Source organism: Electrophorus electricus, chromosome 13 (genome assembly GCF_013358815.1).
Source record: "Electrophorus electricus isolate fEleEle1 chromosome 13, fEleEle1.pri, whole genome shotgun sequence".
NCBI classification, from domain to species: Eukaryota; Metazoa; Chordata; class Actinopteri; order Gymnotiformes; family Gymnotidae; genus Electrophorus; species Electrophorus electricus.
In genome coordinates, this window is record NC_049547.1 from 20,351,279 (window position 1) to 20,369,808 (window position 18,530).

The 18,530-nt window shown below is 43.9% G+C and overlaps 1 protein-coding gene across 7 annotated transcripts; it reads right to left on the bottom strand.

The window, feature by feature from the left end:
• Positions 1-387: 387 nt before the first annotated feature.
• LOC118242332 (solute carrier family 22 member 15-like) lies at positions 388-14,042 on the bottom strand. 7 transcript variants are annotated; one of them, XM_035532635.1, is made up of 9 exons: positions 13,842-14,042; positions 12,623-12,766; positions 12,100-12,232; positions 11,538-11,702; positions 11,139-11,265; positions 10,672-10,893; positions 9,720-9,761; positions 9,516-9,578; positions 8,163-9,275 (listed from the first exon to the last, which is right to left on the bottom strand). In XM_035532635.1, exons 1-9 carry the CDS (start codon positions 13,923-13,925, stop codon positions 9,209-9,211), a joined length of 1,047 nt encoding a protein of 348 aa, XP_035388528.1. In that variant the 5' UTR covers positions 13,926-14,042; the 3' UTR covers positions 8,163-9,208. The 7 variants fall into 7 exon arrangements, 6 of the variants coding, with proteins under 6 accessions (XP_035388532.1, XP_035388529.1, XP_035388528.1 ...); XM_035532638.1 differs by having other exon boundaries at positions 9,183-9,275; positions 9,720-9,805; XM_035532639.1 differs by lacking the exons at positions 8,163-9,275; positions 9,516-9,578; positions 9,720-9,761 and adding exons at positions 388-422; positions 564-649.
• Positions 14,043-18,530: the final 4,488 nt, after the last annotated feature.

The following is an 18,530-nucleotide window of genomic DNA, read 5'->3' on the forward strand; positions in this document are numbered from 1 at the left end:
GGGTAAAGAGGTTTCCTGTGTTGTGTACGCTGTGAGAGTAAAACAACCATAATATGCTGACTAGATGTAAAAGGATTGTAAGGTGTTGATTGTGATGCATCCTTGAGTATTACAAAGATCATGATATAAGTGTATATAAATGTCCATTAAACCAAGACAGATCATTTCTCACTGCGTATGACTACTAGTAAGCTAGTAACAACATCATAGCACCCACTGAGCTTAACCACTGAGCTTAACCACTGAGCTTAACCACTGAGCTTAACCACTGAGCTTAACCACTGCCCATTTTTTTTTGTTTGTTTTTGTGAAGAACTCCAAAAGGACCAGAACCTAAACCATGCTGCCTTGTACATTACCTCCAGCAAGGCTTGCTGAGTAGCCTTGATCTCCCTGACGAGGTCAAGCTGTTCCTGGGAGTGCTTCTCAGTCAACAGGAGGCCAGAGGAGGCCAGAGTTGGCCAGCAAGTCACATGCATTTCACCAAGCACATAAAAACAAAGCTGATTGTTTGCTGCTGCATTTAAAGTGTCAGATGAAGTGTAAACAGTAAATCCTCTCACCAGAGTGAACAGGAACAGCCATGGAGAAGAGACAGAAGAGACCTGCGAGGATGAGAAACGCAGACAAAGATCTCCGTCTCCCGCACCTGGGAAAGGGGGGGGGGGGCACTCACATTTCATTTTAATAAGGGGTCTACAGCAGAGGTCCCATTAACTGGACAGTTATTATAACATCACACTTGTCACCTGTAAAGGTGAAGAAGACCTTTAGTACCTGCACCACAGTGATTTCAACACCTGTGTTCTATGCTCAATGACCTTACCCACAGAAGGGTTCATAAAGAGTGTGAGGGGTTGTGAATACCAGAACTTGTTGACAAATCAGCTGCAGAAAGTGCATTAGTGCGAGTCCTTGTATGTGTATGTGTGTGCGCGCATGTACACGCACCAGGGTTTGTTGATGACATAAATGCATAGTGGGTAGGCAGGCAGCTCCACCAGACCGTACATGGCTACACTAAGATAGCGACTTCCCCTTTCCGCACTCGCATTCATCGTCAGGCCATAGTACACGAGAGTGCAGGCATACCCGCAACACACACACACACACACACACACACACACACACACACACACACACACACACACACACACACACACACACACACACACACAGAACTCAGGAGTGACAGTTCAGTACTTTTTAAAAGTTCAAGAGGAGTATAAAGTCAATTAAGGCAACCTGGGTTAAGTAGGCACATTATTTTAGTTGATGGGTAACTCAGAAGGTCTGTGCTCCTGGTCTGTGCTATACCCCTTACAGAGAACTTCAGACAACCCTGCCCTCAGCCCCTCCAGGATTCATGTTACATCAGGCACCTTCAGTCTTTAAATTGTAGTTACACACTCCCATTGAGGCAGTGGGGTGCACAACACCCAACCCTAGCATCCCCTGCCGTGGAGAGTGGGAAACCCCGCTCTGCATACTCACCAGACGAACATGAGTCCTGCAGCGGAGCACAGGGTGAATGGCCAGCCGTGTGTTTACGATGTCAGTGTGTAGAAATGCAAAACTGGTCATTTATGAGCACCATTCAAACCAAATGGGCGAACAGGGAATGTGTTAGCAAGACAGTTTCATGCGAAAACTCGTGTGTGTGTGTGTGTGTGTGTGTGAGTGTGTGTGTATGTGTGTGTATGTGTGTGTGTGTGTCTATGTGTGTGTGTATGTGTGAGTGTGTGTGTGTGTGTGTCTGTGTGTGTGTATGTGTGTGTGTGAGTGTGTGTGTGTGTATGTGTGTGTATGTGTGTGTGTATGTGTGTCAGTGTGTGTGTGTGTGTGTGTGTGTGTGTGTGTGTGTGGTTACTTTGGTGTAGGGATGAAAGGTTTGTTCTTGTAGTCCCTTCAGCATTGTCTCAACCCAAAGGCCTTGTTCCTCTACTCAGATGAATTCTCACGCAGCCCAAACATCTCGCCATCATAAATCATTCAGAATCCAAGATGCAGATTTTGAGTTTGCATGTTTTTCTTATCAGAGACAAAGCTGAAGGGTAATCTCCAAAATCACACACACACACGAAAAAACTATTAAATCTTCCATCACAGCAGCAGTACCTCTGAATGCATTTATTATGCAGAAACAAGCAAGCGTTTCCTCCTCCACCGAACACATCTGCTGATCTTGTGTTTGCGTCATTGCCTTGATTCTCTGCCATTTTATCCGCGTCCTCATAAAACCTTGCAGTAGCAAGTCTGAGCAGCGGCAGCCATCCCAGATATGGCTTTAAGGACGTATGGAGATATTGTTTATCTCCTGTCCAATCCTCCAGCGATGCAGAGAACCTCACTTTGACTGTAGTGGCACTACAAATGTGGGAAAATAAATTGATCTTAATAAACAGGAATATTCAGAAGTGTAGCTGAACCGTATGACCAGTGAGGGAATGTTTAGTGTAGCGTAGTGGACTGTAGAAGGACAACGTAATATCATGGGAAGAAAATCTATATCTTATATCTCTCTGTCTCACACACCAACACACGCAGACACACACAGCGAGTTTTCATAGATTGGATTTTCCCTTTTGCCGCTAAATCCCAAAACCCTTATCATTGACCAATGCATGCACACATGCCTTCACACACACACATGCACACACGCACGTGCACACACACACACAAATAGCAAGATGCACATCCATGCACACATGTCATGCTCTTCATCCATATTAGACATCCTCTATCAAACTAAGGCTAGAGTATGGTATAGTATAGTATAATATGAAACATCCTGATATATCCACTTTATCTGGGAGAACCCTCTAAACCAGTCTGTGGTATATACTGGTGCAGCGTCTTAATCAGTCTGTTGCTTTGGGGGGTGATACAGCCAAGATTATTTCAGTATGTGGACCTAGAGTACAACACAGTAGAAGGTGAGCAGGTGGCACTAGCTCACTAACTTCTGACCACGGCACCCGGATTCATGGTTTATAGACACACTGCGTTGGACTGACTGTGATAGGTTGACTGTGTTGAACTGGTTGGTGTAGGTAGACCATATTGAGCTGACTGTGTTAGGCAAACTGTGTTGAGCTGTCTATGATTAGCTGACTGTTTTCATCTAACTGTATTGAACTGACTGTTTTAGATTTACTGTGTTGAGCTGACTGTGGCGAGCTGACTGTGTTGAGCTGTCTGTGGTGAGCTGACTGTGGTGAGCTGACTGTGGCGAGCTGACTGTGTTGAGCTGTCTGTGGTGAGCTGACTGTGGCGAGCCGGCTGTTTTGAGTTGTTTGTGTTGAGCTGCCTGGCTCTGTTCTGAACACATCCATTACAGAGTTAGCTGATTAAACTACAAAACCCACAGCACACTGACAAGGCGCTGGCTGGAATGTTCTTCGTGTGATGGAGATGACATGGAGATTTACGGAGGGATTGGGAACCAGTGGAGAACTGGGTGACTGCGTTTGGAGTTTGGGGGGCAATGATTAGGAATTTTGTAAGTGCTTGGGTGTGGCAGTGTGTCTATGGATATGTGCATGCATATGTCTGTGCGTGAATGTGTGCGTATGTGGGTGTGCACATGTGTATCTGCTTGTGCGCGTATGTTGGTCTGTGCATGTGTGTCTGTGCATGTGTGTGTCTTTCACTGAGATTTCAGCTTCAGATGAAATTGTGACATTTTTACCGAATCAGAGGCACAGATCACCTGCAGCTCACCTCTCATGCATACACACACACACTCACACTCGCTCACACATACACGTAGGTACACGCCCAGGTGCTTGTACAATGATAGGTCTTGACCGAACTGACGCCGCTGAGATGTCATTGCACATTACATTGTTTCATAATAAAAGCCTTTGCATGTTTTCATTTTTTTTCTTTCTGAATATTTTTCCTGCTGGTCTACTTATGTTAACTTTTTCAATCATTTTTCCTGTATTGCTTATGATGTTAAAGACCCTTCAACTGCAGATCCAGAACTGACTGCAGCAGACGTTGGTGGAGATGCATCATAGTTAGGTTCACTCCGCTTCTAGGAGATGCTGAAACACAAGCAGCAGGAGGAGACAGAGCTCCTGCAGAAACAACAGGAGGAGGAGGAGCATAACAGGTCCATCAGGAGTAAGTACTGTGGAAATGCAATAATACTAACATAACTAATAATGAATGTTAGCCTTTAGGCTCCAATAAAAGTGATACTAATATATGTATAGTACTATATATATTATATTTTATATATTCAGTAGTAATTATGTAGTATATACAATCTGTGTTATATCCAGCAGTAATGATACTTGCTCTGGCAGATATGAAAATGGCCTGTGAACAGGAGAAGAAATCTCTGGAGGAAGAACTTGAGAAGCTCAGACTGTCACTGCAGGTAGAGATCCCTTATAGTGTCAGTACACATCCACCAGTACCTCCACCTTTCACTTATAACGTCAGTACACATTCAGTACACATTCCCACCTTTCCATTGTACTGGCTGTAGTGATGATTCGTGTGTGTGTTATACCAGCCCATAGAGGAGGACATTATGAGTCTGAAAGTGGCGCTGGAGATGAAGAACCAGGAGATCAAAGATCAGCACGATCATCTGGTAAAACTTTATACTCTGTTTATATACTATATACTCTGTATGTAGTACCTGGTTTAACACTATATCCTCTGTATATATACTATATACTGTTTATGTAGTACCTGATTTAACACTATATCCTCAGCTTACTCTAGTCTGCAGATGTGAAGAAATTAAACAGAATGTGTATCTGTGTATATGTGCGCACCTGTATGTGTGCCCCTGTGTGTGTGTGTGTGGAGAAGCATGTTCTGGTTCTCCTGCAGCAGAATGCAGCACTAATTGCCAGGAAAGACCTGCATGTCGCCAAGTCCAGGTCTCTACACCTCTGCACTGTTTCACTCACACATCAGCATGTGGTATTAGTAGGACTAAGACCTTTAAGGGAGACTCCTTTAAACCTTTAAGGGACTAACCCAGTACTTGTTTTCTTCATATCGCTGGGTTTGTCACCTTTCATCACAAGAATCTGTAGCACTCAACCTGGTAAAACTATGCGCTCTCTATGTATACTATATACTCTGTACCTGTCAAGTTGAAATCAGCTGACAATCAAACTCATAAACATATATATCAACTTATGCTAGTGTATCTACAGATGTGAAGAAATTAAACAGTATCTGTATGTCTGTATGTGTGCCCGTGTGTGTGCGTGTGCATGTGTGTGTGCGTTGTCATCAGGCCCAGAAGAACGTGCTGTTGGATAAGCGTGTTCAGGTCCTCTAGTAACAGAATAGCACCAGAATGCGAGGATAGGCCTGCATCTCGCCAAGTCCAGGTCTCTACACCTATGCACTGTTTCACTCACACATCAGCATGTGGGATGAGCAGGACTAAGACCTGCAAGGGATTTAACCTTTAAGAGATAATCTGTTCAGAACATGCTAAAACATTTTAGGAAAGTTCTTAAGGGCTATGGTAGTGTTATTCAAATGAATTCATGAAAGTTTGTAAGGGTTACATTAGGGTTGATCGAATGAGATCATTCTATATGACCTCTATAAGGCTTCATATAATAAGCGCTGTTAGCCTCACAGATGTACTATATCTGTAGCCTTTAACAGCAGGCTACGCGTCACACCACGTCTCTTCTGCCCTCAGGCGGTTGGCGGAGGAGATGCCTAAACTGCAGGAGTACCTGGAGAAAGAGGACATCGAAAAGAAGCTTCTGAGCCGAACCAATGAGGAGCTGCTCTGTAAGTAAAATATAAATATCTGTAAATATCTGTATAATATGTAAATAAAAGGAAGATGTGGTTGTATAGTGTAGTCGTTTGATTATAAATAATCTCATAATAATCTTATCCACAAATTCTTTTACATTTACATAGTAACATTCACTCATATACTCAAATTCCATATGATACATAGAAAACGTCCACCTCATCTATTTTAGTTTTTTCCTGATCAATAATACAAAAAAAAGAAAAGAAAAAAAGATGAACAGCACCCTCTAGCGATGAACCTCAATTATTTCAAGATAACTTTAAAACATGGCTAGGTTAAGTCGGCGTTAAAACAAAAAATGCTCAGATTAACTTGTGTCTCATGGCACGCAGCTGAGTTTAAAATGAAACACAATGAAATCAAATTAAATTGACCCAGCTGCAACAAGCTCAGCAACCACATTTAATTTAACTGATTGGTCAGTTAGCCAGGCTATACAAAACAGGCTATTGTTAGAAATTCTGCACATGTGCTTCGCTTAGCTTCACAGCTCACACTGCTTATAATTATAAGATAACGTATCCACGTTCGTAATAACGTGGTGAAATCTGCCAAAAATGGTGAGACTGAACATAATAAATAATAAGACAATCTGAGCACTTAGTCCACATATTTCTAAATGAGAAGCAAAAGTTCTTCCAAACAATATAAAGCACACAATTCTATATGGGAAAACAGTTACATTTGTCATTAAGAGAAGCACTACTTATTACACAAATGTCAATAACTGTCATAATATTAATAGTTCAACAATTTTCCTCTGTCTATTATACGCACTGTACACATGTGAAATATCTCCCTTGAAATTACAATGAAATGACTTCCGGGCGCACTGAAAATTGTTATATACACACAGACACCCCCATACCAACATAAGCATAGTGCAACTCTTTGTTTACGCACCAGAGATTGAGTGGGCAAGTGCATATATATGCAAGTTTAAATTATTATACACAAATGTAAGTAGTAGGCTATTTATGTGAAAATGTTTCATATGTATGTACAAGTAGTGTTTCCCTGATTTCTCCCTAAATGGCCCCTCATAGTTCAGCAGTAATGAGGCTAGTTAGATTTTGCTCAGAATTAAGTACACTTTGGGATGTTATACGTATCACAGTCTCCAGTGAACCGTACATGGTTGATCAATCCAGGTTGAGGTAGAGTCACTGCATTAATGACACGTCTGTTTGCATTGCCAGTTGTTGCTATGGCAGCAATGAAATTAGGAAATTCAAAGAAAAACAACTCCTACGCTCTTGGAACTTTAGAACCCCATATGTCCTGTGGCCCGATGTCACACGTGAGGGGAATCCCATGAACACCTTTACAGATCAGTCTGTGGAAAGACACTGAAGAGGACAGAGGAAAAATGAGGCGTTTCTGGAGATGGTGTGCTGGACGCATCGAGGACGAATACACAGACACAAAGGATGTGGAGGGTAAATGTAAATATAATGCCACTCACACCTGCGGTTGCTGGTGCTGCCACTCATACCTGTGGTTAAAATTCCTTTTTTGTCTTTAGCGCTGCATTGTCACCTCTATCTCCCAATAATTCATAGTCGAGGCTTTAGAAATCTAATTTTTGGGGGGGTATATGCCATTTCCTGTTATTTGTGCAGAATACAAACACTTTCACTTTGGAATCCACAAAGTTTTATAAATGAGGTCCCTGAATAACATCAATCTATTTCTACACTATATGGCTTTCTAATTTCATATGTCTCTCTGTCTTTCTGTTTGTCTCTGTGTGTGTGTGTGTGTGGTTCTGTGTCAGTAGTGGGGCCTGTGGCCCGATTGGAGTGTTTGCAGTGTGAGAAGGAGGAGTTGGAGAACAGTTTGTTGGAGCAGCTGAAGGAGTTGAGGTTGCAGAAGCAGAAGGAGCTGCAGGTTCTTCAGGAGATGCTGAAACACAAGCAGCAGGAGGAGACAGAGCTCCTGCAGAAACAGCAGGAGGAGGAGGAGCATAACAGGTCCATCAAGAGTAAGTACTATGGAAATGCAATAATACTAACATAACTAATAATGAATGTTAGCCTTTAGGCTCCAATAAAAGTGATACTAATATATGTATAGTACTATATATATTATATTTTATATATTCAGTAGTAATTATGTTGTATATACAATCTGTGTTATATCCAGCAGTAATGATACTTGCTCTGGCAGATATGAAAATGGCCTGTGAACAGGAGAAGAAATCTCTGGAGGAAGAACTTGAGAAGCTCAGACTGTCACTGCAGGTAGAGATCCCTTATAGTGTCAGTACACATCCACCAGTACCTCCACCTTTCACTTATAACGTCAGTACACATTCAGTACACATTCCCACCTTTCCATTGTACTGGCTGTAGTGATGATTCGTGTGTGTGTGTGTGTGTGTGTGTGTGTGCGTGGGCGTGTGCGCACCGTACCGGGGTAAAGAGGTTTCCTGTGTTATGTACGCTGTGAGAGTAAAACGACCATTATGTGCTGTCTAGATGTAAAAGGATTGTATGGTGTTGATTGTGAAGCGTCCTTGAGTATTACAAAGATCACAATATAAGTGTATATAAATGTCCATTAAACCAAGACAGATCAGTTCTCACTGCGTATGACTACAATAAGATAGTAACAATGTCATAGATAATACCATACCTACAGTTGACATTCCTCTCGAGAATAAACTGTCATGCACTGAAGAACCAGATAGTAACCCCAATGGTTATGTGATCAGGTGCATGCAGTTCCTTTTTCCCTTGCTTGATGGCTCTCTGCCACTGTATTTTGACATTTTTCCTCTGCTGATTGCACGTGCCTGTGCAGCAAACTATAATAAAATATGTCTCACCTGATTCTTCCATTTCCCGTAATGCTTCTGTCATGGACTCCAACTCCTATGATCCTCCAGCCAACCTCTGCCAACTAGATATAACTACCCTGCTTATTGATTGTGCCTATTCTCAGTCTACTGACCCCTCCTTGTGTATTTAAGATCCGCTTTTCTGTCTGCATATTATGCAGTCTCACTGTGTGTAGTTCTAAGCCTTCTAGTTGCATGTTGTTGTGCCTAATCAAGAGATTCACAGCGGCTTGGATGTTGTCTGGGTCAGCAAGTTCTGTGTCAGATGTTGGGGGACCTACAAAGAGTTAGGCAAGTCCCAAGAAGTCAGCTGAATGGGAGAACCAAGATCCAGGCTATCAACACCTAGGCTCTGCCATTTATCAGATACCCCGTTGGAATAAAAAGGCGGCCAAAGGAGGAGATAGAAGCCATTGACATCAAAACAAGGAAATGTCTCACAATGTACGGAGGGTTTCATCCCAAATGACCCCCAATGGCTCCAGCAAATGCCAGGAACAACATCCTAGATGTCTGTCCAGAAGAGTGCAGTCCTGGGAACAGCTAAGATACTACGCAGGACTCTCAAGCTCCCAGGCCTCTGGTAGAAGACCTGAGCTTGTAGGGAAACACCACCACCTGGAGGGCGAGTAGGGAATTTTATTTAATTAAAAAAAAAATAAAATAAAAATCAGGTGCAACACTTGCGTAGTTTAGTTCAGGTAGGGTTTGAACCAGCAATCTTCCAATTACAAGTCAGGTACCTTAACCACTGAGCTTAACCACTGAGCTTAACCACTGCCCTTTTTGTTTGTTTGTTTGTTTTTGTGAAGAACTCCAAAAGGACCAGAACCTAAACCATGCTGCCTTGTACATTACCTCCAGCAAGGCTTGCTGAGTAGCTTTGATCTCCCTGAAGAGGTCAAGCTGTTCCTGGGAGTGCTTCTCAGTCAATAGGAGGCCAGAGTTGGCCAGAGTTGGTCAGCAAGTCACATGCATTTCACCAAGCACATAAAAACAAAGCTGATTGTTTGCTGCTGCATTTAAAGTGTCAGATGAAGTGCAAACAGTAAATCCTCTTACCAGAGTGAACAGGAACAGCCATGGAGAAGAGACAGAAGAGACCTGCGAGGATGAGAAACGCAGACAAAGATCTCCGTCTCCCGCACCTGAGAAAGGGGGGGGGGGGGCACTCACATTTCATTTTAATAAGGGGTCTACAGCAGAGGTCCCATTAACTGGACAGTTATTATAACATCACACTTGTCACCTGTAAAGCTGAAGAAGACCTTTAGTACCTGCACCACAGTGATTTCAACACCTGTGTTCTATGCTCAATGACCTTACCCACAGAAGGGTTCATCAAGAGTGTGAGGGGTTGTGAATACCAGAACTTGTTGACAAATCAGCTGCAGAAAGTGCATTAGTGCGAGTCCCTGTATGTGTGTGTGTGTATGTGTGTGTGTGCGTGTGTGTGCGTGTGCGCATGTGCGGATGTACATGCACCAGGGTTTGTTGATGACATAAATGCATAGTGGGTAGGCAGGCAGCTCCACCAGACCGTACATGGCTACACTAAGATAGCGACTTCCCCTTTCCGCACTCGCATTCATCGTCAGGCCATAGTACACGAGAGTGCAGGCATACCCGCAACACACACACACACACACACACACACACACACACACACACACACACACACACACACACACACACACAGAACTCAGGAGTGACAGTTCAGTACTTTTTAAAAGTTCAAGAGGAGTATAAAGTCAATTAAGGCAACCTGGGTTAAGTAGGCACATTATTTTAGTTGATGGGTAACTCAGAAGGTCTGTGCTCCTGGTCTGTGCTATACACCTTACAGAGAACTTCAGACAACCCTGCCCTCAGCCCCTCCAGGATTCATGTTACATCAGGCACCTTCAGTCTTTAAATTGTAGTTACACACTCCCATTGAGGCAGTGGGGTGCACAACACCCAATCCTAGCATCCCCTGCCGTGGAGAGTGGGAAACCCCGCTGTGCATACTCACCAGACGAACATGAGGACCAGAGTCCTGCAGCGGAGCACAGGGTGAGTGGCCAGCCGGAAGAGCCCCGGGCCGGACGCGTCAGGGCCAGCCAGGCTGAGCACGCGACGCAACTTCAGCTTGACCCGGCCCTTGACATTCCGCACCGCGAAAGCCTGCAGCACACGCTCGGCCTGCGAAGAGCGCCCCCTGGAGTATAGCCAGCGTGGCGACTCGGGCAGGACGCTGGAGCCACCCCCCCCACCCCCACGTGCACACAAACACACACATTCAGGCAGACACATACAATATCAAAGAGTAAGGCAAGAGTAAGGAATCACAGAGATTCCAAATTTCCAGTAATAGTTAAGAAGATGTATAAAAATGAAGGAAGGTTAGAATGATCAAAGAGGCAGAGCAGACATGTCAGCTGAGTGTTCAGAAGGTCCTGACGGAGGCGCCATCACTCAGGCCTCCGACTGCACACCTACATGCAGAACAGGAAGAGCAGCACGCCGGGACAGTTGACTGCCGTTGCTAGGTTACGCCACTGCCTAATGTAACCAAGCAGAGCGAACAACGCAATGCCCACGGCAAATGTCATGTTAGTCAGCGTTCCTGATACACACACAAAAACACACACCCATCCGCACGTGCACGTACGTACACACAAACACACACACACATAAAATGTAAGTCAACAAAAACATTACTAAAAATTCAAGAGGGGACAAATAGGACAGGCCTCATCAAACAAGGCTTAGAAGACATTCAGAAGCTGCTGGCTTCATTAAACTTGTTTACATGGCTTGTATGTTGGAGCGCGTCACAGTGCGTGGGCTCGCGCTGCACTACCTGTGTGAGCCTGGTTAGCCTACAGGTGGCACTACCTGTCAGGGCCCAGTAGGACTTCCCCACATACTCCTGAGAGAGGATGAAGCAGACCAGAGCCATGCCCCCATTCATCATGCCCATCAACAAGCGGGACAGGGCAAAGAGCTCGTAGCTGGGCGCCAGGGCGCTGCTGTAGGCAAAGAGGAGCTCGAAAAACATGCCTGAGAGAGAGACAGAGAGAGAGAGAGAGAGAGAGAATATGTAAAAGAATAAGACAGAAACAGAGGAGAGACAGAAGGGAAATAGGAAGTGTTGAGAGTGCCATGGAGGGAGACAAACAGAGAATTAAATATTAACAGTGAAGCTTCCAATAAAATCTTCTTACTTACAAATGTCATAGCATGGAATGAAAATACATTTTCATGGATTTGTGAAAATGTGGTCAACATTATGCAGTGATATAAAAGAACTGCTGACCTATGAGCCGTGTCAACAAACCTACACAAACATCACATGGCTCAAAACATCATCACATGGCCCACGTCCCTAGAAGACTCTTCCAGTCGATATGAGAAGCAGCCATACGAGTAAGGAACACGGGTTTCCAGGCCTAAGTACCTGTGAGGAACACGGGTTTTCTCCCGATCCTGTCGGAGAGCGGCCCAAAGAGCACGTTCCCGACGAGCACACCGGTGAAGAACAGAGATCCCGCCAGACTAACTTTGTAGGCCTGCTGGTTCACCAGATACCACTGTGGGACAGTGCAGGACACACCATCAGACACAAACACTCCAATGGGTTTAACTATGCATTATGCATTACCCATTATGTTTTAGCCCTAGCCCAGCTCCCAACAAATCCATACTAGCTAGTTGATGTACTACATGGCCTGTCTTAGGTGCGTTAAGAGCTGGAATTATAGACAAATGCAGATCATGAGCACCGGGGTCTGGCTTAGAAATACTGCAGCCTGACATGAAAAAAAAACAAAAGTCCCTCAACTAACTCTGGGCTTCCTAACAAAGACTTGTCAGCATTTGCCGTCTTGAGGTTCCACTGGTATTGCTCAAATGCGGGCATGGGCTTCTACAGCACCATCCTACCGTGTAGTGCCCCACAGCGATTAGGGACTCGCGCTCACCTCCGTCACGATGGAGCTCACGTCATCCGTAAAAGTGACGGACTGCGTTACATCACCTCCGCTGCTGTCCGTGACGGGCTCTGTGTGGTACTCTGGAACGGCGCCCACCAGCACAATTAGCATGGACTGGCAAGCCATGTAGATCTAACACAACAGATAAGACACACATGAGCCAAACTCAGTATTTACAACGCAACACTTTATTTAGAACATTCCCCCCCCCCCCCTTTTCCCTTACCCGACATAACGTATATAAATACTTTAATTTCGTAGCTCAGCGCGTATTACACTTCAATGAAGCATCATAACGCACGCACTTGACCATTATTTAGGCCTCAAACATGCTCGTCTGAAAGTCACGCGACCCTTATTTTGAGCTCGCGCGGGAGGACGGCCGCCTGCACGCGTGAATAAACTTGAACAGTCGGAGGTCTAAACCAGCCTTGGTGACAAAATGACGTTGTGTAGGTAAAGGCAGGTGTAGGATTACCACAGAAAATCCACACACTTTAGAGTCTGCGCTATTCAACAGCACAGGAGTAATGTTTGCGATATCCTAGCTAACCTAACTAGTTAAAAGAACAAATGAACAGAGAGTGAGGTTAGTTAAGCTGCCTAATAGTATACAGAATTCTGAAGCTTGAATAACCCTGAATATCAAATCAAATCTAACTCATTTTACAACAGATGTTGTTACAAAGCAGCTTTTCAAATGTCAACAGCGATTTAAATGAACTCTGCAGTCCTACGCGTAATGGCTGCATTTACCTGAACCTGAGTGTCATGTAGTTAGGTTAGAGGACACCTTTATTACCAACATCTACCTAACGACAATAAATCACCAGCGAAACACAAATAAAGGACCTGACCCCACACAGCTCGTTACCTCAGATAGCTTAACCTAGTTAGGTTAGACACAAATAAAGGACTTGACCCCACACAGCTCGTTACCTCAGGTAGCCTAACCTAGTTAGGTTAGACACAAATAAAGGACCTGACGCCACACAGCTCGTTACCTCAGATATCTCAACCTAGTTAGGTTAGACACAAATAAAGGACTTGACCCCACACAGCTCGTTACCTCAGGTAGCCTAACCTAGTTAGGTTAGACACAAATAAAGGACCGGACGCCACACAGCTCGTTACCTCAGGTAGCTTAGCTCTCTGGGTTAGCATTAGCGTGCTGCACTACGTTAAGCTACTAGCTAGCTAACATTACCTGGAGCAGTGTCAAAACGGTCACCATCACTTTCTGGTGTCGGCCGAACTCTCCGACCACTTGAAAAGCCTCTTCCAAATCCATTGTCCAGATAAGTAATCCCAGATCTTAACATCTCACATAGGTTTACTAAATGAAGTCTGCTCAATCAGGTCTCTTCCTTCTTTTCTGGTCAGATAAAAACGTAGCTGCGGATGTGGGTTTTTGCCACGTGGTAAAGATCTCTCACGCGATTGGAGAAACATCAGCAGCACCAAACGCCGACGCCAAAGGCACGCTCACCGAAACTCGCAACTGGTATGCACGGTTATGGCTAAAGAAAATACCTGCTTAAATGCACCTCAAATTATTTCTCCACTCTGCTGTCATCTGCAGAATTATAGTTTTGCATACTAGATGTGAAACGATTCGGCTTTGCCTGGACAACCTTTTATTCTGCCTCGGTCAGCTACCACAAACACAAGTTTGATGAAAAAAAAAAGAAAAGTCAAAGAAAAAATGAACGCGAGACAGTTTTCTGATCAAAGTGAAATTTCACAGCTGCTTGGGCTGAACATAGGTTTTTGTTAGCCAAATCACGAATGGCACACAACCTCTTCCGAAGTTTATCAACAAAGTCACTTGCAGGTGAACTCAAAACCAAGGGAGAAACAGACAACCATTGTTTGTACAGTAACTTAAGGGGCCCTCGCTCTGATAGGCCAAAAAGCAGGGTGTTTGGGCTAAAGTCAGTAGATTCCTGCACTGTATCCAGAATGGCAAACAATAACAAGGGCACTCCCTCATCCCAATCTTTCTCAAAATCATGACAATACATTTTAAAAATGTTCTTGAAGGCCTGATGGAACCTTTCTAGGGCTCCTCGGGACTCTGGATGGTAGGCGCTAGACACATGATGCTGTTTTTTTTAATTTGCCAACAACTTGTGCAAACAGGGTCAACATAAAATTAGAACCTTGATCTGTCTGTATGCATTTATTTACATATGGTGCAAAACTTAAAAAATGCATTCACTATAACCTTAGATTTAAGGCAATGCAGGGGAATGGCCTCAGGGAACCTGGTAGCAGCACACATTAGCAAAAGGAGCGACCTACACAATCTGCTCACAATCTCAAATAGCTCACTGACAACTGGTCTGTGGCAAAGTGGAGCAGAAGGGATCACTTGATTAGGTTTTCCAACCATTTGACATGTGTGACAAGACAGTAATGAATTACATCACCGTTTACAGAGAGCCAAAAGAAATGTGACAAAATACGCTGTACACTTTTCTTAACTCCTAGATGTCCAGAAAGTGGATGTTCGAACACAGGACGTAACAAAGGTAAAAGCCGTTGTCCGGGCTGTTTCAGTTTATGTAATACCTGAACTGTCCCAGGTTTTACTTCCTTAGCAGAGGCACTCACAGATGACCTTTTTGTTCTTCATACATATTAATTTATAGGTACAGTACAGTCACAGGTGTGAAATGAGCAGTATAAAAAAAATAATAATGAACCTGTAACAATGGTCTGTGTAGCAGGAGATCAGATACCAATTAGTGCAGTGGTTTGTACAAATACACAGATCACCAGCATACCAATTCAAAAAGGGTGAATAATATAAATCTAACATTATATACAACAGTGACACAAGTAGGATCTGAAATTTAAAAAAAGACAAGTTACATGCTCTTCATAAAACCGTACACAAAAATATTAGCAATACTTTCTTACACAATAAATTCAACACAGCAAAGTACACCCAAACCTACAACACCAATGTGGTTATTTATCCCAATAAACACAGCAGCCTTTTGACAACAGATTGTCTTCCTAAAGGTCTCTGAAGCAACTGAAATAGCTTCACAGATGTTAATACACACAACAGGAAAAGGGAATATGCTAACGGCGCTAGTGCTAACAGCACTAATGCTAGCAGCGCTAGTGCTAATGGTACTATCAGCGCAGCCAATGGCGCATGCGCAGGGCCCACCATAGACCAGCGCCCTCTCATCATCACGGAGAGTGACGTGAGGAGAGTGTTTAAAAGGGTGAATACCAGGAAGGCGATGGGACCAGACGGTATCTGCGGGAGGGTCCTCAAAGCCTGCGCAGACCAGCTAGCCCCGGTATTCACCGACATCTTCAATCTCTCCCTGACGCTTGGTATCGTCCCGTCTAGCTTCAAGCGATCCACCATCGTCCCCGTCCCGGAGAAACCTCGACCCTCCGACCTCAATGACTACCGCCCTGTTGCCCTCACATCGGTCGTGATGAAGTGCTTTGAAAAGCTATTCAGAGACTTCATCACATCTTCACTGCCAGCCTCCATGGACCCACTGCAGTTTGCATACCGCCACAACCGCTCCACTGACGACGCAATTGCAAATCTGCTCCACACCACACTCACTCACCTGGACGAAGGGAGGGGAAATTATGTTAAAATGCTGTTTGTCGACTACAGTTCAGTATTTAACACCATCATCCCCTCCCTACTCACTACTAAGTTGGAGTATCTAGGACTGCACACATCCCTGTGCAACTGGATCTCCAACTTCCTAACAGACAGACCACAATCAGTACGGGTGGGCAACTGTGCCTCATCCACCCTCACACTCAGCACTGGAGCTCCTCAGGGTTGTGTCCTAAGCCCCCTGCTCTACTCACTGTACACCTACGACTGCACAGCCACTTCCAGCTCCACCATCATTGTCAAGTTTGCTGACGACACCGTTGTCATGGGCCTGATCTCAGAAAATGACGAGGGGGCCCAACCTGGAGGAGATTAAACACCTGGAAAACTGGTGCCAGGAAAATAATCTCCTCCTAAACGTCAGTAAAACAAAGGAGCTGATCGTGGATTACAGCAAGAAGCAGGAGCGGCACTACCAACCTGTGAGGATCAGTGAAACCACGGTGGAGAGAGTAGATAGTTTCAGGTACCTTGGTGTTCACATCTCGCAGGACCTGTCCTGGTCCCGCTATACCAACTCCCTGGCAAAGAAGGCTCGTCAGCGTCTTTACCACCTCAGATGCCTAAGAGACTTCAGACTGCCCTCCAAGGTACTGCGGAACTTCTACACCTGCACTATCAAGAGCATCCTCACGGGGAACATCACAGTCTGGTTTGGGAATAGCACCAAGCAGGACAGACAAGCACTCCAAAGGGTAGTGCGTTCAGCAGAGCGCATCACTCACATGGAACTTCCTGACCTGCAGACCATCTACTACAAGCGGTGCCAGACCAAGGCCAGGAGGATTGTGAAGGACCCCACCCATCCCAACAATAGGCTCTTCTCTCTGTTGAGGTCAGGGATGTGCTTTCGCTCCCTGAAGACCAAGACAGAGAGACTGAAGAGGAGCTTCTTCCCACAGGCCATTCGGGCCCTGAATCAGGGAAACTGATAAACTGTGGGGACCACCACCACCATGTAACATAGCTGTGTGTATATATATATATATATATATATATATATATATATACATACAATTACCAAGTAACATAAAACATAAAAACTGTAAATATGTTATTCCACAAAATGGATCTGTACATTCTGTACATTGTTTACATATATATACACAACCATATACATTGTACATTGTGTATACAATCATAATATGCATATATTGTACATACATTGTTAATATATTTTTGTACATATATAGAATATATATTTCTCTACGCACCCCTGTTTTCTTTTTCCTCAGTTTGGACAGAGCACTCTCAACCATTTCACTGCGAGTTATACTGTGTATGACTATGTATGTGACAAATCAACCAAACTTGAAATTTGAAACTTGAAACTTATATAAACCTACTGTTAATTTGCTGTCATGCACCATCTGAAACCTTTTATTTCTTTGTTTGTTGTATGATGATTGATTGTTCATACGTATATATCCCAGCACAACCAGCATTATTAAGATGTGACTGTAGCCAGTAGTCAATAGGTGTCATCGCATACTGGATACGCTACTGCATGTACTGGAACCAGAAGGCAGTAAGGTTTGTACTGGGGGGCAGTATACCGTATAAAGTATGTGGTAGGCTATTTCCAACAGCCAATTAGAAACAGCCTTAACACACTTAACATACATAAACACATTTGATCAATACGTCTCTCGTACTTGTAATCATCTCTATTACAAAGCGGTCATTACAGAACTGATAGCAATACTGCTGATCAACAGGTGCGTTCCCGGAGATCGATACCGCAGTCAGGTTATCAGCACTTTAAATCCGATTTTACGGTATTTCGCCGCTCACAGCAAACTAACGCTCCCTAAGCAAAGAGAAACAGAGACCTTCGTATTTTTTGAGCTTTGATGAAGACACCCACTTTTACTACATTTAAAAGTACAAAATACAGTTTAGTTGAACTAGTTTACTTGAATCATTACATTAAACACAACTAGTAATATATTTAAACAGTTTAATGAGCATTGTGCAAAAATGGTTTTTCTATATAATATTTCTCAGAAGTTTATTACAGAGCTGGTCTGCCAGCTAATAGTGAAATGTTGACAGCTAACTAGTGCAGGGTATGGGGAACTGAAGAATGACACTGCCAGTTGAGTGGTGGCCCTTGCCTAACTTACTCTGCTACTAGCCAAGGGCTCCTAGTCTTATGTGGTAGTGAAATAGTTTTGACTTTATGGGATATTTCTGAGAATTAGATGTCCATATTCAATCTTTACAAAATTG